We start from the raw sequence: 26,073 nt of genomic DNA, 5'->3' as shown, positions 1-26,073 counted from the left end.
TTGCATCTACTCCAGTAAAATGTTTTTTTAAAACCCACCGACATTTTTTTTGCTTCTGACGCCCATAATATTAATAGTAGCCTACTATAAAGTATGAAATATATAGGCCTACTACAAATATTATTATAATTTTTTTAATTAAATGCTTATTAGTTACTTTATTATTCCCCTTTCCAAGTAAGTTCAGTGCCACAAGTAAAAAGTTATAGGGTTAACTTTAAGCTTGTTGGCTCGTTTTTGGAGTAGTGGAGTAATGGAGAATGAGGGTACATAGGGCGAATCGGACAGCGGTAAGTTCATTCATTCAGTGCGCGACTCTCAGTGCGTTGAGAGTACACCGTCTGGTTGAGTGAGTGAACGTTTCAAACGCATAAGGAGTTGTTTCTCGTTTGCTCTCGAAATGCTCTCGCGGGACTTTGCTGTCATACGCCGATCGGGCATCGAGCAAGCATATTCTCCAGCGCGTACATCTAATGTACACTCGTTATTGCGGTGCATGGTGGGATTGAATAAGTGCACTCAAAGACGTCCACTATTGTTTCGGACACCATTAAAAATGGATGTTCACTCAAATAGTGCCCTATTTAAGGGTATAGGGGGCGATTTCGAACACAGCCATAGACTGTAAAAAAATATGGACGACGCGACTCCATTGACTTCCGCTGACCAAAGTTGAAGCTTTCATAGGCCCGCTCACGGCGCTGACATCTTGGGACCGAGTCTGCGCAGTAGCGATCTCGGGACCGGAGTTGCGCAGTAGAGAACAGGAAGTAGAGGCGCGATTATCAAAAGCCTGCCCACACTCTCACAGATGCAGAATAATTAATTATGTTGGTGTGAAATAAACAGTTATGGAAGTGTAGAAATGAAAGCTAAAGCTCCAATCTCCTCACAAAAATCCAGAAAAAAGTCCGTTAGTGCCTCAGTGACAACTTCACTCAGAGAAGCCGTCAATCTCAGCTGTCAATCATGACGTCACACCCCCGTTTTTATAGCATCAAATAACTCACTAAAACTAAACTTATTTAAAAAACGAACACTTGAAATGAAATTATTGTAATAAAAACTGCCTAAAATGACAGAAACCATCTTTAGGAAACAATTATTTGAAGTGTAATTAAATAGTTTAGTGTGTCTCGCGCCCATTGAAATACATGGAGAGGCGGGGTTTAGGAGCTATACTGGGACCGGCCACCGGGGGGCGATCGAGGCGCGAAAGCTTCAATTTCTGACTGGAGCACTACAGGCTTGGCTGTGAATGGCTTTGTAACGTGATTACTTCTACGAATCCGTTTTGGACTTTCTGTGAGAGGGCGCCCTCCGCCTCCGGCTTCGAGTATGAATTAGAGTAGTGTTGCACGAGAGTGTTAGCACTCCATGGTGTTCAGAGCGCCTTGTTTTTGGATACGAATAAAATGACAGGTCATGTATATCTAGATTTATTCACATTGGCTTCTACGTAAACAAACTTGCCCGTGTAACAGAGGTAGGCCAGTAAGAGCGGTGCGACTAGACGCCGGTTCGAATCCCCCATGGAGCGGGTCGACTTGGACCGGTGAGACTCGGTAAAGTGCGGGGGACGAATGTACGTTTTATTAAAGGTAAATCTACGCCCATGGGAATAGCCTACCCCCTCCCAGGTCTGTCTGTCTGTCTGTCTGTCTGTCTGTCTGTCTGACTGACTGACTGACTGATTTCAGGATGGGAAAGTGTTCCTCAGCGTTGGATTTTCTGAGTGCTCCATTTATACTCCTCTGCAGTCTCACAATGAGTTGCAGCTGATGGCAATTAATCTGAGTGAGAGAAACAACACAGGGCACACACAAACATTCCCATTTCCACAACAAATGTTATCAGAACACCCTGGGATGTAACATGCAGAGAAAGTAGGCTACGATCACCACCGCCGATGGATCTGGCGCGATAGATACGCGTGAGCGTCTTTTTACATACTCCGCGTGAGCGTAGAACGCGCTTCACGCCATATAAGGAAAAGAAGGAGGACAAGAAATTACACACAAACCTAACTGGTTCCATGGTTCTATCGTCTATTTAAAAATGCAAAAAATTATCGCGAACTGTGAGAACTAGGTAGTGTTTAGACAAATTTGAAAACAACCAGCTATCAAGCGTGTCCAGTTAGTAGGCTATTGACACCGTGTTCAAATTCAACAAATGTTTGTAGGTCGTCGGTAATCGGTCTAATCAAGTTGACAGGTGCGCCTGCAAGCTTTCACTGAGGATGTTTCTCCTAAGGGTATTCTTGGCCAAATTACTTATTACTTTACTACTTCTGTTTATTTTTGCTGCATTTTACAATAGAAACTGCACTATAAAAGCAAATGTAAGGTAAGGAACAAACTAATTTCAAATATGTAATTTTTAAATTCAACATTTTACTTTTATTAGTAGTACTGACATAGGCCTACTATCATGTAAAGTTACAGGCTAACTGAAATCCTTTCTCCTTAGAGAGTATTGCTCCTTTTGGGTGGATGAAGGCCATGCCACAGACTCACTAGTTAGGGAGCCTGTCCCAACCAACAGTTCTGTGGTGACTGATGCAGGAGTAAACATTACAATGAGTCCTGGTCCTCTTGGGACTTGTGCCTTGCCCCTTGTGCCTGCTATGGACAAGCACAACTTTACTGCTCTGCCCCAGTGGAAGTTTGATGATCTGTATCGATTGGATCCACAGTTTAAACAGAGTGTAAGTACAGTGGACAACACCAATAACTAGAGAAAGTGTGTGAACATCCTGCCAATGTGTGTGACATGACTGATACAACCCTGCTGAAAAAGAAACGTATCTTAAACCAGCCTAATAATGGTGTGCTGGTCTTCCCTGGAGATTGGCTTTAGAGGGGTTTTGGGCACTCTTTTGGCCATTTCTTTGTTGATAAATTTTGAGCACTGAATGATGATCATAATATACATATTTTTTGTTCTCTAAGTAAGTGTGGAACATGTTTAACCCTATAAAGCCTATATTTGATGCGTTAATTTCTAAAGCATTTCCAGACTTACTTAAACAGTTTTACACAGTCTTCTAAATGCCTTCTGCCCTCTTTTTTTTTAGCAAATAAAAAGCCTTTTATTGGAATTCTAGAAATGCCCACCTTCATGTTGTGTTACACGTCATTTTTCGAAGAAATCTTTAATATTTACTGGACTGAAGCAATTTAGGTTTACTTGATTTATTTATACATTCTCTTTCTAAAAATGAAGTAGCATGTAGATAAATCAAGTAAACCTTTTTATACATTTATCAGTCTGACAAGACGCATGAATCACATTACAATCAGAATTTCATCTTTTTGGCCATATTAATAACAACTGCACCAAATTGCAGATGTTTGGGCCTGTCTTTTTCCTTCCTCAGGTGTAATCTATATTATTCTATATCATACTATATGAGCTATAAAAGACTGATATATCAAATATGATCTAAAACGTACAGTACTTGTCAAAAGTTTGGAAATTATACTTTTTTTAATGTTTTTGAATCAAGTCTCTTATTTTCTCCAAGGCTGCATTTATTTAATCAAAAATATAGTGAAATAGTAATATTGCGAAATATTATTTAAAATTAAAATGACTGTTTTCTATTTGAATATATTTAAAACTGTAATTTATTCCTGTGATCAAAGCTGAATTTTTAACATCATTAAACATCCGTGTCACATGATCCTTCAGAAATCATTCTAATATGCTGATTTGGTGCTTGGGTAACATTGTTGTTGTTATTATTATCAATGTTGAAAACAGCTTTTGACCGGTACTGTATAAAACGTAAAAAATATTTTGTTTGTTTGAAAGCTTGAATAAACTGTTCAACTGTCTCTGACATGTTTTTCAGGAATGCATGGCATCCTTGAGAAATTCCTCTAATCCAGTGTTTATGGAGGAGTTTATTCCAAATATTCAGCTGTTTTTACAAAGTGATCATCTCAATGTGAGTGAGTGGAACCGGCTTTATCACTTTAACAACCCCTTTGGCTATATGGGACTCAATTACACAGGTTTGTTAAACATAAAGCATGAACATGGAAATATAGATGGTTTATTATTATACTAGGGAGTTCAAATAATGATGCATTTCCTCCTTTTTATAGCCATAAAAGCAGCTGTTGACACCATCCCTAAACTCGCATCTACCCAGTTACTACAAGTACCTACTAGAGCGAAAGATGGCTGTATTCGCTGTGCTGTTGTTGGGAATGGTGGCATTCTCAATGGCTCCAGGCAAGGAACGGAGATTGACTCTAATGATTATGTGTTCAGGTAAATCTAAGAAGTTATCAAGAACAAAACATTTTTAAATGCAGATTAAATAAGTCACTTTTAAAAGAGTGAAAAAAAGCTTTATATATCAACTGATTTATTATATTGACTTTTTAATGTACTGATTTAATAGAAATACTTATTCACTTGTTTCTGATAGGCTGAATGCAGCCATTATAGCAGGACATGAGGAGGATGTTGGGAAAAGGACATCTGTTTATGTGCACACAGCATATTCCTTAATCCAGTCCCTCATGTTATACAAAAACAGAGGTTTCAAACAGATTCCTACTGACAAGGTTGTGTCTTGACTATCACTTGTTCTTATGTGGGATGCTTTGGCTGAACCTCTAATAGTTTTTTGTTGTTTTTTGGCCTTTTTATGAAAGGACATTAAATATGTTCTTATCCCAGAGGGTCCAAGAGACTACAACTTTCTCGAGTCCCTTATGAAGAACAGAAAAATACCATCAGGAGCATATCATGGACGAACGTAAGACATTCTAACAGAAATGTAATTATCAATCAATATTTGTTGTCATAAACTAAAAAGGAGAGCAATTAACCTTGTTGATGATTGTTGTCTACGCACTAATTGTTTTACATATGCCTAATGTTCAACGATTTATTATTTTAAAGGCCAAGGAATTACTACAGTGGGCATTTTAATGAAAGTTCTTACTACATCCTCCATCCAGACTTTCTGAGATATGTACGAAACCGGTAGGGGCTCAAATGTGCACACATTAGTTATGTTAGCATTAGGGGTGTAACAATATATCGTGTCAAAATATATCGCAATACAAAAATGCAACAATACAGGGAGTGCAGAATTATTAGGCACGTTGATTTTCTGATCATATTTTTTTTCCAGGCACATTTGACCAATTCCAAACCACAGTAATCCTAATAACTACTATTAATTTAGTATTTAATAATGTATAAGTGATATATAATTGTTCATGAAGGCTGGAAATGAAAAACACCTTATATTCAGGTGTGCAGAATTATTAGGCATGTTTTCTTTTACAGATAAATTGAGCCAAAAAAGAGATTTAACTCAGACTGAAAAGTCAAAAATTATTAAATGCCCATGAGAAGGATGCAATACTAATGCAATACTAGACATTGCAGTTAAGGCATGACCATTGGACAGTGAAATGCTCGTTGGGTCAGCAGGATCTGACAAAAACAGGTGGTGAAGAAAAGACACCTGTTAACCGCAAAAGAATTAAGAATTAAGGTGAAGAATTAAGGGTGAAACCATCAGGAACCCTTTAGTCTCCAGCGCCACCATTTTCCAAAGCTGCAACCTACCTGGAGTCTCCAGAAGTGCAAGGTGTCAGGATCTCAGAGACTTCAGTTAGGTAAAGAATCCTAAAAAAGTGTTGTAAAATACATGAAGAAGGTTTTTTTATAGGCTTTATGGACAGATAGGTTGAGAGTGACTCTTGAAGGACCAGCACCACATCCTCTAGTACCACTGTTTGAAGAATTCATCTTCCAGAATCTGGCAGTACGTTTTGGGAGTTCATTTTAGTCCATCCTGAAGTCCGTTTTGCAGAGATGGACTAAAAATGAACTCCCAAAACGTACAGCCAAACAGTGGTACTAGAGGATGTGGTGCTGGTACTTCAAGAGTCATTCTCAACCTATCTGTCCATAAAGCCTATAAAAAAACCTTCTTCATGTATTATACAACACTTCAGCTTGTGATTCTTATCTAGTGGGGGTAATTTTTTAGGATTCTTTACCTAACTGAAGTCTCTGAGATCCTGACACCTTGCACTTCTGGAGACTCCAGGTAGGTTGCAGCTCTGGAAAATGGTGGCGCTGGAGACTAAAGGGTTCCTGATGGTTTCCCCCTTAATTCTTCACCTTAATTCTTAATTCTTTTGCAGTTAACAGGTGTCTTTTCTTCACCACCTGTTTTTGTCTGACCCTGCTGACCCAACGAGCATTTCACTGTCCAATGGTCATGCCTTAACTGCAATGTCTAGTATTGCATTAGTATTGCATCCTTCTCATGGGCATTTAATACTTTTTGACTTTTCAGTCTGAGTTAAATCTCTTTTTTGGCTCAATTTATCTGTAAAAGAAAACATGCCTAATAATTCTGCACACCTGAATATAAGGTGATTTTCATTTCCAGCCTTCATGAACAATTATATATCACTTATACATTATTAAATACTAAATCAATAGTAGTTATTAGGATTCCTGTGGTTTGGAATTGGTCAAATGTGCCTGGAAAAAAAATATGATCAGAAAATCAACGTGCCTAATAATTCTGCACTCCCTGTATGTATCGTGGATGGTGAAAATCTGTTTTGGGTATAGTTAATCCAAAATAAAAATTCAAGTTTTGCTATCAGTACTACATTAAACTACTATATATAATACAATATGGGAATATTTGTGGGTCCTGATAATGCCAGATGTTACCAGTAAAATGTGGCCTAAATATGTTAAAAATTATCTAGTCAGTGACAGCGTGCAAGCATATTCGTCCTAAATAATTCTGTATTGTCAGTCCAAACCTATTAATTTCTACCCGTAATGTAATACCAAATTTAGCATTTTAATTAACAGTACCTCTTTTTTTTTACCATATGTCTTGGAGTATCGCAATAATATCGTATCGTGATATGTATCGAATCGTGCCATGAGGGTATCGTTACACTCCTAGTTAGCAAATATTAAGTGCATGGCCATGTTATTATTTGTTAATGGCCACGTCTCTCTTTTCATTTTAGGTTTCTTAGGGCAAAACAATTAAAAACTAAAAGATGGTGGCTGGTCAGACCCACTAATGGAGCATTTACCCTTTTGCTGGCTATGCACACATGCGACATTGTAAGTGGTCATTCCATTCTCATACAAATGTAACACATTCTCTTTAAAATGAAACGCAATTGATTACTTATTATAGGGATTCAGATTTGTTTTATCAGATGATCTTACCCCTGAGTGTATCATTGTGTAATGATGCCTTGTTTTTTCTGCTCTTCATGTAGGTGAGAGTCTATGGTTTTAGCACGGCCAACTTTCGGAAATATCCGAACTACTACTATGACACCAAACACACTAAACTAGTGTTTTTTGTTAATCATGATTATCATTTAGAGATGAAAACCTGGAAGAAATTTCATGATGACAAAAATATCTGGCTGTATTTGGGAAAATCTGATATCTAAGTGAATCTGGGTTTCTCACTAGTAATTCAGCTTCCTTGAAATTATCCAAATAATTACTAGAAAAAGAATATAGTTCAGTCAGTGTTATTTGACAATAAGAAAGAGGACATGTAACTTGTTGCAAATGTTGGGTGTGTTTTATTTTTAACTTTTTGCATTGTTAGTCTCTGCTTTGTTTATTTGTTTTCTGGAATAAACAATGAATCAACTGTGAAATACTAATACGAAGTAAATTCTGTTCTCTTATTTCAATATGTGAATCTCTGAGAAGCATATTAGAGGCCAGACATTTAACTTGTTCACTTGTCCAGAAATTAATTTTATTTTTTACTCAACTTCGTGTTATTCCAAACCTGTATGAATTTCTTTCTTCAGCTGAACACAAAAGAAGATATTTTAAACAATGTCATTAACCAAACAGTTGATGGCAGGCCCCATTGACTTCCATAGTAGGCTATTGTTTTCCTATACTATAAAAGTCAATGGGGACCATCAACAGTTTGGTTACCGACATTATTAAACATAGGCTATCTTCTTGAATTTTTGGGTGAACTATCCCTTTAAGTCTTTTGCGGTTTGTATAAGAATAAGATGTTAATTATTGAAAGACATGGATTATATTGCATAACCGTTCATCTCCTTTCAAGTCGTTTCTGCATATTGTTATATTTAAGGTGAATTTACGCATGTGAAAGTCAGGACTCAGGAGCTCTGACAGGACATTACATCGTTAAGACACCAGATGTCGCACTTACTTTAGAAACAACTGTGACTTCACATTAGGATCCCAACTGTCTGCTTTATATATCGCCGAAATTACTATCAAATCATACGGAGACAATTGTGAGATGACCTGTTAGGTTAGTCTTGATTAACACCTATGGTGTAAATACAAACTGTAGGCCTACATGTAACATGCAAAGATAGACAGCTTTAGAACATAGCATTCAGCCATTTAAACATACAGAAGATTTTATAGAATATATTCGCCATTATACTTTTTTTCTCTGGAATCGCTAAATTGAAGTGAGAGTCTCAGTACACCTTTCAGGAAGAGAGTTACGCCAGGGACGCGCGTGACAGACGCGCGCGCTCACGCATCGGTCACTTGTGTTGTGTCAAACACGTTGAAGTATGGCATTGCGCTTTTGCGATTTCAACAACAGGAACAGAAATCATAAACGGGATTATACTTATTGAACTACTTCGGTTTCGTGGAATAAGTGGCTTTAAGCGTTTAATCGACCTGACTACGTATTGGTGAGTATCTGTGATCCTACAGCTCTACATGGCAAGTGTATTCCCTATTTAGCTTTTGATTAAAAAACATTCAGACATGTAACGTTAACTGGTCAGGAAAGTTGTCATTATTGTTTAGGATTATTTTTATCGTCTTATTTTCCGTCTTACGCTACTTTCCATAACAACCAAATGACCACAGAAGCGCTCTGAGGTTGTCTTCGAAGTGATTGGTTGCCTGTTTATTGTAAATGAAAGGGACATTAAATACTGTTGTCTACCGATTCAAGATACCATACAGTGCTTTCTTCAAAGATATATTAGTGTATTATGGTAATGATAACACAGCATGTTTGTTTGTTCTTTCTATAGGTTTCCATGTGATGTTTCTGGCATTAAGGATGGCTAACATTCATTATATACCCCCTGCTCAAGAACAAACATGTAGCATAGGACCTTAAAAAGAACTCCAATACAATTTAAAAGCTTAATGTGCTAAATGTTTTGACCATATAAAAAATGATAAGGTAAACCAAAAGCCAAATCCTAGGTTTCGTGAGCAGAGAGAATCATGATATTGTGATTGTAACACTCTTCTGGGAGCCGGACAAGAGCCATGGGCAAGGAGCAGGACCTTCTTCTGGCTGTGAAGAATGGAGACCTTCCCTTAGCTCATAAACTTCTGGCCAAGATCAAGACCAACCGAAATAGTGAGTTTTTTTTAAAGCACTTTTTTTTCCCTTCTTTCTTTTGACAGCTAGTCATTGTGTGTTAATGCTATAGTTTGTAGCATAGTTATGTGCAATTGTTACACCTTTATAAATGTAGTCAACAAATTCATCATCAAAACGTTGTCAGTCACAGATCCTATTATACATCATGCTTTAAGTATTTAATCTATTTTTAAAAGTGTTTCACATCTGAAATATTTTAAATGAGCTAAGCAGCAACTTGATACCCTGTACAATCATGCTGTTATCGTGTCCCAGATTACTCTTCAGGTGAAGAATTCATTTTCAAGTGCATAAGTCATGGTTTTGATTTACTGTCTGATATTAAGAATAACCATTGGGGACTTTGTTTAACATCTGAGCTGCATTAACAATAACACCAGACTAATCACTGAATCAGCCTTGTATGACACTAAACAACAGCTGCATCCAAACTGAACATGAAAAGACCTTTAGCATTTCTTGGTCATTCCAGTAGTGTGTTCACTGAGATGTAAATAGGTACCTTCAGACATCAACTCTAGTTGGAATAGTATGCCAATAATGGGATTAAACCAAGTAGTCTGTTACTCAGTAGGGTTCAAGTTAGTGCAGTGCACCTGCAGAGGATGTTTTCAGGACAGTCTGTAAGTCTTTCCCAAGCAGATGGAGACCGTATCGACTGGAGGCCAAACAGGGTCAGTTCCTGGCGGGCCAGACGGTCAATGAACTCCACTGAATATCTGAATGGTGATAGTCGGTCCAATTATGGTCATATTCTGCTGCAGGATATTGATCGCAGTGTTATTAATATTGAATATAATTATTGAATGTGCTCCCTGTTAGAGTCAAAAATTCATATTGATTATTAAAAGAAAAAATGTAGCGCGGAAGCTTGGTTCTGTCCATCGAATGTTCATCGGATGGAGGCAGATCTTAATGAGATCTTGAGGTCAAATTTAAGAAAGGGGCAGGGATTAAGTGGATTGAACGATTGGAGAAGTCCCATACGCCACCAGAGAGAAGTTATGAGGGGATAAAAAAAACAACAAAAAATCAAACATCATTTCAAGATCAGTAACATGCATTTTAAAATACGCTCACCTAAAGGATTATTAGGAACACCATACTAATACTGTGTTTGACCCCCTTTCGCCTTCAGAACTGCCTTAATTCTACGTGGCATTGATTCAACAAGGTGCTGAAAGCATTCTTTAGAAATGTTGGCCCATATTGATAGGATAGCATCTTGCAGTTGATGGAGATTTGTGGGATGCACATCCAGGGCACGAAGCTCCCATTCCACCACATCCCAAAGATGCTCTATTGGGTTGAGATCTGGTGACTGAGGGGGCCATTTTAGTACAGTGAACTCATTGTCATGTTCAAGAAACCAATTTGAAATGATTTGAGCTTTGTGACATGGTGCATTATCCTGCTGAAAGTAGCCATCAGAGGATGGGTACATGGTGGTCATAAAGGGATGGACATGGTCAGAAACAATGCTCAGGTAGGCCGTGGCATTTAAACGAGGCCCAATTGGCACTAAGGGGCCTAAAGTGTGCCAAGAAAACATCCCCCACACCATTACACCACCACCACCAGCCTGCCCAGTGGTAACAAGGCATGATGGATCCATTTCTCATTCTGTTTACGCCAAATTCTGACTCTACCATCTGAATGTCTCAACAGAAATCGAGACTCATCAGACCAGGCAACATTTTTCCAGTCTTCAACTGTCCAATTTTGGTGAGCTTGTGCAAATTGTAGCCTGTTTTTCCTATTTGTAGTGGAGATGAGTGGTACCCGGTGGGGTCTTCTGCTGTTGTAGCCCATCCGCCTCAAGGTTGTGCGTGTTGTGGCTTCACAAATGCTTTGCTGCATACCTCGGTTGTAACGAGTGGTTATTTCAGTCAAAGTTGCTCTTCTATCAGCTTGAATCAGTCGGCCCAATAATGAAAAATCTCTCATTTACTCACCCTCAGATTGTTGCAATCCTGTATACAATTCTTTGTTCTGCTGAGCACAAATGAAGATATTTGGGGCACCATTAACTTCCATAGTATGGGAAAAAAAAATACTATTGAAGTCAATGGTGCCCCACAACTCGCATTCTTCAAAATATCTTCCTGTGTTCAGCAGAACAAAGAAATGTATGCAGGTTTGGAAAAACTTGAGGGTGAGTAAATGATGACAGAATTTTCACTTTTGGCTGAACTATCCCTTTAAGGAAAAGGAGCGCTGGGTCAGTCATGCCACGGTTTCTGTTGATTGAGCGTAACATCCCTGCCCCCACCTGTCTTTTTACAAATCAGGGATGACCCATATGGCAAACTGACAGATTAACTTTAAAGAGAGCTGGATTTTAGCACACCGTTCACTGTTTCTATTGGGCTGCTTTGCTTTCAGTCGCTTTTGTTCCCTAAAAATATAGTAGCCATGTAAATTACTGGGGTAAATACCATCAAGACCTATGAGGTGACTCAAAGTGAGTGTTTCAACACAAAGCATGTTGAACGCAAGCATATACATGTTTTAATACTCTCTCCTCTTGTTCATGACAGATGGGTCAGGCTACTCAGGACTGTTTTGGAATCTGCTCAATGAGTTAATCCATGAGCGATGTTGTCAGTCATCACTAGATCTAGTATAAACTGTGTAAGCCGGCCGTTCCTTCAACTGAGCAGATCTTAGAGTCAGCTTTTAAATATTCATCGAAACTAGAGAATTAAAGGATGGACAGTATTATTAGCATTATCTGAGAGCTTGCATATATTTTTCTATTTTTAGCTTAATTAGCCTACAGAACACAAGGCTACTGTAGAAAACACAAACGGCGCAGATCAGAAGACACATACGACATCTTAAATCTAGATCCTCACATATATTTGCTTACTGGATATGACTGCATGTGAATGCACTCTTCTGAATTTGTTTGAATAGTTTTAAAGTGAATTTAAGTTTTGTATAATCCGTTTTGCATCACACTGGTTCACGCTGTGTTAAAATAGTGAAACCGTGGCATGACACAATAAAGCGACCAGCGATAAAGGATATCTTTATCCAAAGGATATTTTTGTCCATATTGGCAATTTGATGATCATTTAGGGCCAGTTGTTCAAAAGTAATCTGATTGGATTTCGGCTATCAGATTGGACCAAACCTTGAAAATGTGGTGTTCAAAAGGAAAAAAAGGAAATTCTGAAGTTTAGATTTGTCCCCCTTTTGCTGCAAACACAGCCCTGACCAATTGAGGCATGGACTTCACTAAATCCCTGAAGGTGTGCTGTGGTATCTGGCACCAAGATGTTAGCAGCAGATCCTTTAAAGGGTTAGTTCACCCAAAAATGAAAATTCTGTCATGAATTACAGAAAAAGTCCTAGTTTGTGCGCAAAAAACCCCTAAATAACGACTTGTATAGTGATGACCGATTTCATCATGAAGCTTCAAAGCATTATGAATCAGCGAGTCGAATCATGATTCGGATCGCGTGTCAAACCGCCAAACTGCTGAAATCATGTGACTTTGGCGATCCAAACCGCTGAATCGACTCACTGATTCATAACGCTTCGAAGCTTCATGATGCAGTGTTTTGAAATCGGTCATCACTATGTAAGTCGTTATTTAGGTTTTTTTTGCGCACAAACTATTCTCGTCGATTCATAAAATTATTGTAGAACCACTGTAGTGAGATGGACTTTGTAACGACGTCTTTAGTACCTTTAATGGGTCTTGAGAGTGTAAAGTACATTGTGCCAATGGAGGCCTTTCTGAGCCATCGGATTTCAACTAAAATATCTTCATTTGTGTTCCGAAGATCAACGGAGGTCTTACGGATGTCGAACGACATGAGGATAAGTAATTAATGACACAAATTTCATTTTTGGGTGAACTAACCCTTTAAGTCCTGTAAGTTGTGATGTGGGGCCTCCATGGGTCAGACTTGTTTGTTCAGCACATCCCACAGATGCTCGATTGGATTGAGATCTGGGGAATTTGGAGGCCAAGTCAACACCTCAAACTCGTTGTTGTGCTCCTCAAACCATTCCTGAACCATTTTTGCTTTGTGGCAGGGCGCATTATCCTGCTGAAAGAGGTCACAGCCACTATGAATTTCCATGAAAGGGTGTACATGGTCTGCAACAATGCTTGGGTAGGTGGTACGTGTCAAAGTAACATCTACATGGATGGTAGGACCCAAGGTTTTCCAGCAGAACATTGTCCAAAGCATCACAGCAGCTCATCTGTTTGATCGGACCACACGGGCCAGCCTTCGTTCCCCACGTGCATCAATGAGCCTTGGCTGCCCATGACCCTGTCGCCGGTTCACCACTGTTCCTTCTTTGGACCTCTTTTGATAGATACTGACCACTGCAGAACGGGAACACCCCACAAGAGCTGCAGTTTTGAAGACGCTCTGAACCAGTCGTCTAGCCATCACAAATTGGCCCTTGTCAAACTCCCTCAAATCCTTACACTTGCCCATTTTTCCTGCTTCTTAAACATCCTCTTTGAGGACAAAATGTTCACTTGCTGCCTAATATATGCTATATGTGATGAAGAGATAATCAGTGTTATTTACTTCACCTTAATGGTGAATGGTCATAATGTTATGCCTGATTGGTGTGTTATTATAATGTATATTATTTTGCTCTTTATTAGTTTACCTAAGCCTTTCGGTTACCCACAGTAAAGTAAAAAATAGATTTTGGTGCCATGAAACAATCCCCAAACCGCTGTAATATTTAATTTTAAAGTGTTTTTTTTCACTGTTGTATCACTGTAGTGTGTATCTGGATCAAGATGATCCAATTCAATTGTGCCAAAAAAACAGCACAAAAATAAGATGGATTACCTGATCCCGGATAGAAAAACATGTGATTTCCAAATCGAGATAATTCTGATTCTGATGGAACTTTTTGAACAACTGGCTCTTGGTTTCTGTTTTTGTGTCATAGCACTGTGTAGCCCCATTTCAGCGTGGAGAGACAAACTAAATTTAGTTGCGTTAGTTAGTCCACTTTTCAGCTTTGATCCGTCTCAGTGTTTCATTTCTGGTTTCATTGTTGATGCAAATGGTAGTGAATCTCTACAGGCTTAAAAAATCACAACACATTCACATCCTCATTGGCTACAACGCAAGTGTAATTTCCTACTATGTGGAAGCAAGAAATCACCACTTTGAATAATAATCAGAGCCAATAATCAGTTATTTCAGTGTAGAAATGTTTCAATAAAAAAAAAAACAGGCATGCTCTTTTTAGACAGTTTTGCCTTAATATAATGATGCAATAACCTGGATTATATTTGACCTCTGTGACCTAAATGTTCTGTATTGTAAACCTGAATACCTACTTTGAGGTACTTAACATAATCGTTGGTATCACTATGGCCACTAGTCATATGATCCACCGAGCTTCACATTTAGAACAGATTTTAGTTTTTTGACTAAACGTTACTGGCCTGGTTATTTTAATTTCACAAAAATTAGCAATTAAATGTCCTGTTTGGAGAAAAGTCTTTATGTGCAGACTAGCAAGGAATATTTGATCTGACTGGTTCTCTGCCGCTTTGTTTACAGTCGTCAGCACCAAAACAACCTTACAAAGGCAGGCGACAAAACCAGACTTGCAGGAGATATGGAATCAGAACACCGTGTCTGCTTTCGTTGTAATGATTTTATCGTCCTCCGAGTCAATCTGTAAAGTTTATCTTAAATACCTTCTTTACTTCCTCCTTTGTGGTTGGGTAAAGATTTTAATTTGATCATCTATTTTATTAATCGTGTATATCATAGTATTTTTTTAGGCTTCCGGAAGCCTTTTTTTGCCTCACAGAACTTGTTATAGTTAAGTTTTTGTGGGTAGCTTTTGATTTAAATTTAAAGCTTGTTTCTGCCACAAAATAGTTTATATTTCAAAATTTGGAGAAAAAGTCAGAATTGGGAGAGAGAAACTCAAATGCAAGGGGAAAAAAGTCAAATCCAAGTTTCAGATCCAAAGTTTTTTGAAAATGCACAATTACCTTTTTTTTGTTGCGATTGTGCAATTCTGAGAAAAGTCAATTGTGAGAAATCAAGTCAGAATTGAGCTATATAAACTCGCAATTGTGAGAGAGTCAGAATTGTGAGCTTATATATATATATATATTTTAAATCAATTTAGTTATATTTATGTGAAGAAGGAACATGTTTATATGATAATTATTATTCATTGATTGTTTAATACCTATTCATACCCCAGATTGGGTAAGATAAACGGATGGCAGTAGTATTTTGCAGAATTAGATTTTTTTAGTGAAACTTTGCATTTGTGTGAGTCTTTTGCAAGATCATTTACATTATTTTAAATGTACATTCAGCCAGTAAAAGTCACCCTTGTGCACAGTCACGTGGTGTGTGTTACATAACCGGGTGTTTCGTTTATCTCCTCGTCCACTGACAGTGAGCTCAGACACCTTGACAATTTTCCGCTTGTTTTGTTCAGGGAGGCTTTCATCATGTGGCAGAATGTTGTTTAAGAAATGAGCCGAGATCCAGTGTTTTGGAGAGGTATTACAGTAAAACCTTTTTCCTATTTTGTAGTGGTAATTCCCTTTGAACACACTGTCACAAAGGCTCATGGGATAACAGTAGGCTGCTAGGTCTGGATGCTGAAATCCATGTGGGTAAACCTTATGCAAAGATGAAAAGTTTGTCTTTTGTCAGTCCAAGTCAGTCTTCCAAGTCCAACTTGTTCAATTTTTTTGGTATCATGAGTAAAGTAAAATGGCTTACAGCTTTCACAGACTGTTATAGAGTAGAGAGTTTGTTAGCCTGTATTTCACACTGTACTGTTTACTAGAACAAATTGTAGGTAGGTCATTCAACTCTTGACCCCAAATTGTTTCTGGCAAGCCAAACCCAATCAGTTGTGATCCATCTAATTAAAGTTGTTATCTAATCTGTTGAGGGCTTTACCTCCAACACCTGCTTGTGTTCCTGTAAATTTCTAAAAAGTGTTTAGGATCATGTGACTTGTTTTTTGTGTGTGTGTGTGTGTTTTTTTTTTTTTTTTTACCATTGTGAATTTTAAGTCATAAATAAAAAGTCATGACTTAAAGGGATAGTTAACCCAAAAATGAAAATTCTTCTGTCATCATTTACTCACCCTCAAGTTGTTCCAAACCTGTATTAGTTTCTTTGTTCTGCTGAACACAAAAGAAGATATTTTGAAGAATGTTTGTAACCAAGCAGATGGTAGGGGGAAAATACTATGGTAGTAAATGGTTGCTCTATCTGCTTTGTTACAAACATTCTTCAAAAATGTTTTTTTTTTTTTCAAATATTAATGACAGTAACGGGGTCTATAGGTATTTTTATTTTTTTGTCACAAGACCACAGAATGACTTTCTGCATGTTAGTTGCACCGCACTTTTTTTTTTTTGCACCATACTTGATTTGACTTGAATTTGGTTGTCAATTTTCAAATTTTGTTTCACACTTTAATTTCTTTATTTGATAAGATGAAAATGCAGTAATATAGTGAAATTATCATACATTTTGTATTTATTTAAATTTAATTTTTTCAGAATTTTCAGCAGCCATTACTCCAGTCTTCAGTCACATGATACTTTATAAATCATTATAATGTGCTGATTTGGTGCTCAAGAAATATGTCTTACTTTTATCGATGTTGAAAACCATTACACTTTTTTTTCAGGATTCTTTGATGAATAGATCGCAAATCTTTGAACGGCGCAGTATGCCGTCTTTTGTCATGAAAACGATTATTTATATGGAAAATATTAACTTTTATACATTGGAACATTGCAAGCATGTCAGAATGATAAAGTAATGCAGTGCTGCAAAATCTAAGAGTTGATATTAGTTTGACATTTTTACAGATGTACTTTCAGTGACTTTGTTATTGTTAGCTTAACTGTGTCAAATTCCTAAATCCTGTGTATATAGAGCTATTGTTGATTATGACACTCTTCTCACATGATCACGTCCGTTCTTCAGATGCACTCAGTGCATGTTGTGATTTTTAAAGGTTTTTGAGAGGCAATTCTATTCATAAGTAAAGGTGGAAAGATGCCTTCAAGCATAAAAATATCAACAGGCCCAGTGACAATGAATGACTTGATATAAGGTGTCCTTTAAATTAGCTCATTATGTTTATTGTGTGGGTTTAGGGAGTGGCTGAGCCCTGTGCGGTTTCTGTGGCTCATTTCATTTCAAAGATGCCCACATTAGAAGCAGCTCTTCCATTCAACGAGAAAAGACCACTGTTGACAGACACAAAGGTTGTTTGTGTTTCCACGCACACTTTTGTGTGGATACTGTGAGTGAGGGAGGGAGAGAGGGACATAGATGGAAATTGAGAGATTGGGTGGGTTAGCCATGTCTGGAATGTTGTCATGTTGAAACTCGAACTCCTCTTGAAAGACCCACATCATTAACTTTTTTTCTTCCCCTACAACCATATGTAAAGTTCATAGCTCCGTTGGCATTGTGCCCTCTGCCCGTTGGCCGCCTCTGTGAACAGGGCCTGTGATTAGCCCAACAGGAGCCAAAGGCATGGCTCACAGACCCCTCAGATCCATAGGAAATCGGTGATGGCCATTTGATACAATGTCAGCCTATACTTGGATTGGCCAAAATAGATGAAGGGATCTGCATTGAGCTGTAGTTAAAATTGTATTTTCTTGTTAAATTATTTTTTTTTTTTAATATCTGTTTTTAATATTGTGACCATGTTCTGAGTGAAAGACTAGCTTACTACTTATACCATTGTGCAACAATGTATACTGGCTACTATTTTAGAAAAAAATGGAATGATACGGTAAGCATTATTCCATGGTAAACAGTTTAAACAGTACTATACTATCACATGACCTCATCACATTGCATGATATATTGGCATCAATATCATCTTGGAAATTAAAAGGATTATTTAGCTTTTTTTTTTTTTTTGGTGAAAATTGTCTTGTTTGTCAGTCTGATCATGTAAACTAATGAGTCAAGAACCATGTGTTAAATCATTGCTGATATTACTTCATTATTTATCACTGAAAATGGAGGGTAAAGTTGAGTGTATTGCATTGTGGGATACAGTGAATAAACGCAATGTGCTTTAATTCGCTCTTACTATTTCCGCCATACCCTTACATAAATAAGGGTAAAAAGAAATATAGACTAGTATGCTAGTGTGTTTTGATTCCTGTCAGACCTTGGCATTTGTATTACTTATAGGCATAACTAAATTAATTTAAAGCGCCCCTATTTGGCTTTTTCAAATGTTACCTTTCAGGCAGTGTAATATAGCAATTTGTGAATGTAAAAGGTCTGCAAAGTTTTAAAGGAACACTCCACTTTTTTTGAAAATAGGCTCATTTTACAAGTCCCCTAGAGTTAAATAGTTGAGTTTAACAGTTTTTGAATCCATTCAGCCGATCTTTGTATCTGGCGGTAGCACTTTTAGCATAGCTTAGCATACATCATTGATTCTGATCAGTCCATTAGCATCTCATTCAAAAATGACCAAAGACACTTTCAATATTTTTCCTATTTAAAACTTGTCTCTTCTACAGTTACATCGTGTGCCAACTTGCCAAGACCAACTGAAAATGAAAAGTTGCGATTTTCTACACCTATATGGCTAGGAACTACTTTCTCATTCCTACGTAATAGTCGCGGATCTTCGCGGCCGTACCATGGCTGGGTTTACGCAGCGTCTGAAAGTAGCCCCCAGCTAGGTAACTTTCAATGTGACCGGCACTAAGTTCGTGTAGTTGCAGAGAAAGTTTCAGGCTTGCAGCCGACAAATTGTGTTGTGGATTTACCTGTGTGATTAGCCATGGTTCTGTGTGTTGTAAAGGGCTGTGATAGTAAGTCGAAGGTGTAACTACCACCATGTTTCACAGAATACCAACGAATCATTGCGCCGCTGCAGCCATGGTACGGCCGCGAAGATCCGCGACTATTACGCAGGAATGAGAAAGTAGTTCCTAGCCATATAGGTGTAGAAAATCGCAACTTTTCATTTTCAGTTGGTCTTAGCACACGATGTAACTGTAGAAGAGTTAAGTTTTAAATAGGAAAAAATTGAAAGTGTCTTTGGTTATTTTTTGAATGAGATGCTAATGGACTGATCAGAATCAATGATGTATGCTAAGCTATGCTAAAAGTGCTACCGCCAGATACAAAGATCGGCTGAATGGATTCAAAAACGGTAAAACTCAACTATTTAACTCTAGGGGACTTGTAAAATGAGCCTATTTTCAAAAAAGTGGAGTGTTCCTTTAAAGATCAAAGTGCGCCACAAATTCTCCTAAAAGAAAGAAAGAATCGATTTCGAACTGCTGAAATGAGTCATCAGCAATTCCATTCTCACTTCCTCTACATACGTAAAAATGTGCATAATGCCAGCCTATTGTCTTCATTGATTTCCTGCTAATGACGTCTACTTTGACCTGCTCTCAAACACTGTAGTTGTAGCTGAGGCCTGGAAGTGTTTGGTTCGTGTTGTTGACATTTCGAGAAGACACTGTTTTCAGCGCTGCAAATCCACTTTGGGTGAGGACTTGCTGTGGAATTGATGCTGTAAATTGATTCACTGTATCAAGCACTGAGGAAGCCTCTGGAGCTGAAATTCAGATATGGTAATGGGCATTTAATTTCTGACATGCACTGTATAGTAAGTTGTTTCTACAACGTTACAGTGCATGTCAGAAATTGAATGCCTATTACAATATCTGAATTTCATCCCCGCATTCACAACAGACTCGACCATCTGATCTAACCAATCCAAGCACGGAAATTAGGGTTTTAGAGAGGCTTGCCCTGCGTCCCAATGTCCATACTATCCATCCTAAATAGTATGTGAGATTAGAAGAAGTGTATCCTAAAGCATAGTATGTTGAAAAGAGTATGTCAAAAGTCCCCAGATGGTCTACTTTTTCCGGTAGATTTTCGAAGTGTGGATCCGTGCACACTATAAAGGCTAATATTGCCCACAACCCATTGTAATTTGGAGGAGGACTACAAACACTAGTTAAAAGTGTTAAACTACAAAACATGGCGGGTATGCACGACTGATGATGAGAGCTTTAGATAAAGGTTTGAGTGATTAATAATCAGTTTAGCCTGTTGATAAATATTTAATGTTATCCATGATATATTTCATCTGCAATAACAATGTGGACTTTTATAAAGATCCGTTTGGCCATTAACTTTTAAATGCATCATTATGTATTAATATGAGGAGTTCTCTGCATTAAAGATCCACAACTGCAGATCAACGTGCTACTGCATTATGGTAAGAAATTAAATTAAATGTGTAGGATTGTAACTGACAAGATGATTGACAGGCTAGTTTACAGTGTCAGGATGCCACAGAGAGCAAAGACGCAATTGTATGATGTGATATGTCCCAATTTGTCTACTGTTTTGCAACACACTCAAAAGTATGTACTTTTTCTTCACAAAAAGAGTACATTTAGGGCATAGTATAAGTAGGCGAATAGAGTGGTGCCGGTATAACGTCACTTTGTAGGCCAACCAGGAGTTGGCATCGCACAGATTCCCTCGAGAAAAACCCAATAGAATTTTCCCATAGGCTTTTGGATTATAGCAATTAACAAGCTCTGTGATCAACACAAGTTTATGATACTTACACGTTTCGTCCATCAAGATAATTATCACTGATGAACACAACTTTTAAGCCTAAATGCAGTCACCAAAAGTAAAAGACTAAAGGTAGGCTATAAACGAACTACAACACGGTCCCGCGATTTCAACGTCACCATCGCTAAACTAGGGTGACAAAAAAAAGAAGTCCTGTCCTGGCCCTAATATAACAATTTTCTATCCATACAGAGGGGGCATACTTTAAATGTATTGAAATTAATAAGGAATCTTTTGAGTAAACTTCGAGTATCATTTGAGTATTTCATTGCCGGGCCGAGTGTCCTGGTTTTCGTTAATCAAAATATGGTCACCCTACGCTAAACAACTCTTTCAGTTTTTATCTCAAAACATTTACCCAGAACGTTTGAGTTAAACCAGTTTATAAGAGCACAATTTTGAGCATAATGAGTCTGTAAAAGCGGACTGAGCTTACCTTTTCGCTGTGATGTTTAATCTCCTCGACAGCCTCTGTAGTCCCATTTGGTCACTTGTTAGCAACCGCCTTTTCAAGACACGTAACCGCTTCAAAAAAATCACGAGTGGGGTATTTTTTTTAATGTATTGATGCATTTTATGTCGTAGAATGAAACGTGAAAGTGTCTTGAGCTTATGTTTACCACAGACCTTATTTCAGCCATTTAAACCCATTGACTTCGGGACGAGGGAACCGTAAATGCTAAAAAGCTAACTCACTTCCACGTTTTGGCCTACAAAGTGATGTCATACCTGCACAGGGCGCAGCATGATTCTTTGAGCAAACCGTTTTCATATTCTTTGAGAAATTGGGTGACATGCAATGTATATTATGAGAAAATTAAAGTGTTTTCGACCTTGGATGCATGTAAATCTCCATTGTTGAAAATGCTTACATGTAATTGCATGGGAAAAGTTTTCCTAAAAAATTGTTTTTAAAAAAAGGAGTTTTTTGAGTATGCAGACAAACCTCACTTAACAAATTGTATGAGCTGCGAAATTATGTTTTAAATGGTCATAAAGACATACAATTCATCTTTTCGCATACTGTACACATCCTTACATTTTCAATCTTATGTGTCATTACCGGTTGTCCATGACCATGAAAGGCGTCTCTTTCATAAGGGAAATGTTATGTTTTAAGTGAGCTGATAGCCATAGATGCCTATAATCAGGGAATAATCAGATTTTTTTTCAATTTTGGTTTGAATCCAGAAGATGTGGGGGCAGGAATTCATTGCATCTTTATTGCTCCCACTATGCTGGAGGGTACAAATAGTTATAGATCCAATTTCTTGCAGTGTGATTTGGAGCATGAGAGAGGATCTTTTTTGAGGTTGGTGGTCTTGTGTATATATATGGATTGGATGGAAAGGTTTCTAAGCAAGTGAATGATTGAAGAGTGTACGGGGTGTAAGAACACAAAGTCAAAATGGGGCAGGCAGCGGTGTGTGTACTGACAGGTAAGTGAACACTGTGTACATTTACAGTTAAGATTCTTCTTTTCCGCGTTTGAGATAAAAGTGGTCAGGATGCTGTGTAGCTCAGAGCGCATTTTAAATGATGACACGGCTCCGTGTTGTTTAGAGGACAGGCTTGTCTACTGTCTCTGACAGTTGGGACAGTCTTGCTCTGCATTCATCGCTCTTCGCTTAGTGACCTAGATCACATTTTCCCTTCAGCGACAGGTGGAGCGTACGTTTTTTTTCAGTGTTTCATATTTTTTTAATGTTTACAGATCTCACAAGGCAGCTCTTTATTCCAAATATTCCACATGTTTTTCTAAGAAATCATTAGAACGTTTGGTCTCACTTTATAATAGGTGTACTATGTACTAATATATAAATGAATCATTTGATACACTGCACTTAATGTGTACATACATGTTTTTACATTGTAAAAAGCAATTACAACTAACATCCCACCACTGCCCAGATGATGCGCAAATGCGTTTCTCTGCTGGATAAAGCAAACCAGCATCTCAAAAGTTCTGATGGATGAGGATTGCAATCAAGCCAAAGACGAGTGCGGTGACTTGCCATTGTCGTATACAGTTGGAACGTGTGGATCTGTTATATTGACGTGCAAACAAACTCGACGCAGTGACGTTTGTGCACAAACTACATTCACGTTGTTTCCACGCATATTCAGGATAATGGTTTGATTTGTCTCGTGCATGTTGCTGCGTTTAGTAATTCTGAATGGATCTGTGTACTGTAGTAGGTATATGCAGTCTTTTATTCCATCCATCCATCACTCCATCCATCTATCACTCCCTCCTTCCATCACTCTATCCATCGTTCCATCCATCACTCATCCATCCATCCATTCATTACTTCACCCATCACTCCATCCATCACTCTATCCATCCATCACTCCCTCCATCCATCACTCTATCCATCCATCACTCCCTCCACCATCACTCCATCCACCCATCACTCCCTCCATCCATCACTCCATTCATCCATCACTCCCTCCATCTATCAGTCCATCCATCATCACTCCTTCCATCCATCACTCCCTCCTTCCATCACTCTATCCATCCATCACTCCACCCATTATTCCATCAATCCATTACTCCAACCATCCATCCATCCATTACTCCATCCATCACTCTATCCATCCATCACTCCCTCCAGCAATCACTCCATCCATCACTCCCTCCCACCATCCATCACTCCTTCCATCCGTCACTCCCTCCCACCATCCATCACTCTATCCCTCCATCCATCCATCACTCCACCCATCACTCCATCCATCCATTACTCCATCCATCACTATCATCCATCACTCCATCCATCACTCCCTCCATCCATCACTCCCTCCTTCCATCACTCTATCCCTCCATTCATCCATCACTACATCCATCCATCCATCCATTACTCCATCCATCACTCCGTCCATCACTTCCTCCATCCATCCATCACTCCATCCATTACTCCATACATCCATCCATTACTCCTTACATCACCCCCTCCATCCATCACTCCATCCATTACTCCATCTATCACTCAATTCATCCATCACTCCATCCACCCATCACACCTCTTTTTGAAAAGACACCTAAATTTACATTGAAAAAAGCTTGCAGAAAATACAGTTTTTTGAGAATCATCCTTAAATCTGATGGTTTACTTTGCTGGATATAGCAAATCATGACAAAATGAATGTGTTAAACAAGATAAATGGTTTATGCTTAATTTAACCATAAGGGTGCGATGATTTTTGACCTGGTAAGAACTCCGGTATCAGCTGACCTGGTATCAGCTGCATTTTGGATTTGGACTAACTGTGTCATGTTTATTGAAGATGCCGTGACCACACTGGGACTTTCCACTGTTTGTTTCACTCCACTTGTTTGCATTTGCATCTTCCAAAAAAGGAACATTTATTCTGTTTGAGCGCTGTAACGTGTCATTTAACATGCAAGCCACTTTTTCGCTCTTGTTCCTATTGTATACATGGAAAAGGTTATTCATGGAAATCATTCCTAATTTGGATGGTTATGAATCCTGCATTGCTGTTAAGACAGTGTTTTTGACAGGATTAAATAATGAGACTATCTGAAGACAATGGCTGATCTCATGATGGAGCTTCAATTAAAGGGATAGTTTTCCAAAAAATACCACAACTGTCGTTTTTTTTTATGGAAAAGAGCTGTGTGAAGATTCTAATATTCATAGCATGCAGGCTTAGAATTGCATGAGTGCAAGTTAATAATGACAGAATTACCATTTTTGGCTGAACTGTCCCTTTAAGACAGTTTTGAACATGGAAATACTTTTCTGACTTTTTAGTTTATATGCAAAAAAGAAATTGTTATAACATAAATATTGTGCAGATGACAAAACAGACACATAATTAATGTTTTGTTACTCACTGAAAAAATATGACAACCATCAATCTGCGTTGTGTTTGAGTACAAAACAATTGCCTGTTGAAAGTTTGAAACAAGTGCTTTCATGCCGTAACATCATCATGCCTCATACCTCTCTAATGGAGGGATCAGCGGCTGACTGATTTGTTGCAAACATCACATCATGACCTGACTTTTATTTCCATCTGTTTTTCTAGAGTTACTGGGCTCCACAAAGAGGCTGAATGTGAACTACCAAGATCAAGATGGGTAAGTTCTCTCCCTTTCCACACAAAAATGAGGAAAACAAGGAAACTTGTATGCATTATCACATGAGCAGGAGTGGTATGGCTCTATATCAGAACAGATGATGGGTGAATTCAAGTTGAATTCTCAAGTTATCTCAATGGCAAAAAGTGTCCTGATCAACCTGAATTCACCTTACATACATTTAATATATTTTGGTGGGTCATTTTGTGAGTCATCCAAACCTGTTCCCTTTAGAGTTTAATATTTATGCAGTAAACTCTGCAAACTTGACTGGAATTTATGAATTTTTCATGTTTATAACTGCTGAGGAGCAGATTGAAGCAAACAGAGCACATCAGACACAAAAGCTTTAATCACATGCAAGGTTTATGTGCACCTTTGACTGGTCAGAACATTGCGTGTGTCCCCCACCTGTTTAAAAACTGAAAATGTGCTGTTCTATCATGTCGACATCTTTTTTACATGAAAGGTGGTCTGTGCTTTCTGACGCCATGACTAGTTAACCCTTATTCAATTGAAAAACCTTCAAAAATAGTATAAAATAATATAAAAAAAAAAACACCTGCCAAACTAGAATCAACATACATGAACAAACATACATTATTTTATTAGGGGCCAAGCACTGAAGGTGCGTAGGCACTAATTGTAATCGTTAGCATTCTTATTATTCTTATTTTTTTCTTATTTTTCTTCCGTTTACGCTCATGAGTCTATGGCAGCCTATAGAACAGATTGCAGGAAAGTTATGAAATTTGGCACTCATAGAGGTGAACTGTCACCATAGCAAATTTGGAGTCTTTAACTCAAACTCTGATTCCTCGATTCTTTTTTTTTTTTAATCCACAATTTTGAATTTTTTGTATCTTCTCCTA

The 26,073-nt window shown here is 38.1% G+C and overlaps 2 protein-coding genes across 3 annotated transcripts in view; both read left to right on the top strand.

The window, feature by feature from the left end:
* The first annotated feature begins 1,700 nt into the window (after nt 1-1,700).
* On the top strand, nt 1,701-7,701 carry st6galnac1.2 (ST6 (alpha-N-acetyl-neuraminyl-2,3-beta-galactosyl-1,3)-N-acetylgalactosaminide alpha-2,6-sialyltransferase 1, tandem duplicate 2). The gene is made up of 9 exons (XM_079801030.1): nt 1,701-2,349; nt 2,473-2,710; nt 3,860-4,022; nt 4,116-4,284; nt 4,445-4,583; nt 4,674-4,777; nt 4,924-5,007; nt 7,041-7,140; nt 7,302-7,701. The coding sequence occupies exons 1-9, from the start codon at nt 2,243-2,245 to the stop codon at nt 7,479-7,481; spliced, it is 1,284 nt and encodes a 427-aa protein (XP_079657156.1). The 5' UTR covers nt 1,701-2,242; the 3' UTR covers nt 7,482-7,701.
* Nucleotides 7,702-8,310: 609 nt separating this feature from the next.
* LOC307116709 (CASK interacting protein 2) overlaps nt 8,311-26,073 on the top strand; it is a 73,841-nt gene continuing 56,078 nt past the window's right edge. For both annotated transcript variants that reach the window (XM_079801026.1, XM_079801025.1), the window contains exons 1-3: nt 8,311-8,741; nt 9,093-9,430; nt 25,150-25,201. In XM_079801026.1, the coding sequence (XP_079657152.1) occupies nt 9,337-9,430; nt 25,150-25,201 (146 nt within the window). In that variant the 5' untranslated portion in view covers nt 8,311-8,741; nt 9,093-9,336. The remainder of the gene's footprint in view (nt 8,742-9,092; nt 9,431-25,149; nt 25,202-26,073) is intronic.

The sequence above is a fragment of the Gobio gobio genome (assembly GCF_949357685.1).
Source record: "Gobio gobio genome assembly, chromosome: 20".
NCBI classification, from domain to species: Eukaryota; Metazoa; Chordata; class Actinopteri; order Cypriniformes; family Gobionidae; genus Gobio; species Gobio gobio.
The sequence above is the reverse complement of the archived record's forward strand: the minus strand, read 5'-3'. Positions and strand labels throughout refer to the sequence as shown.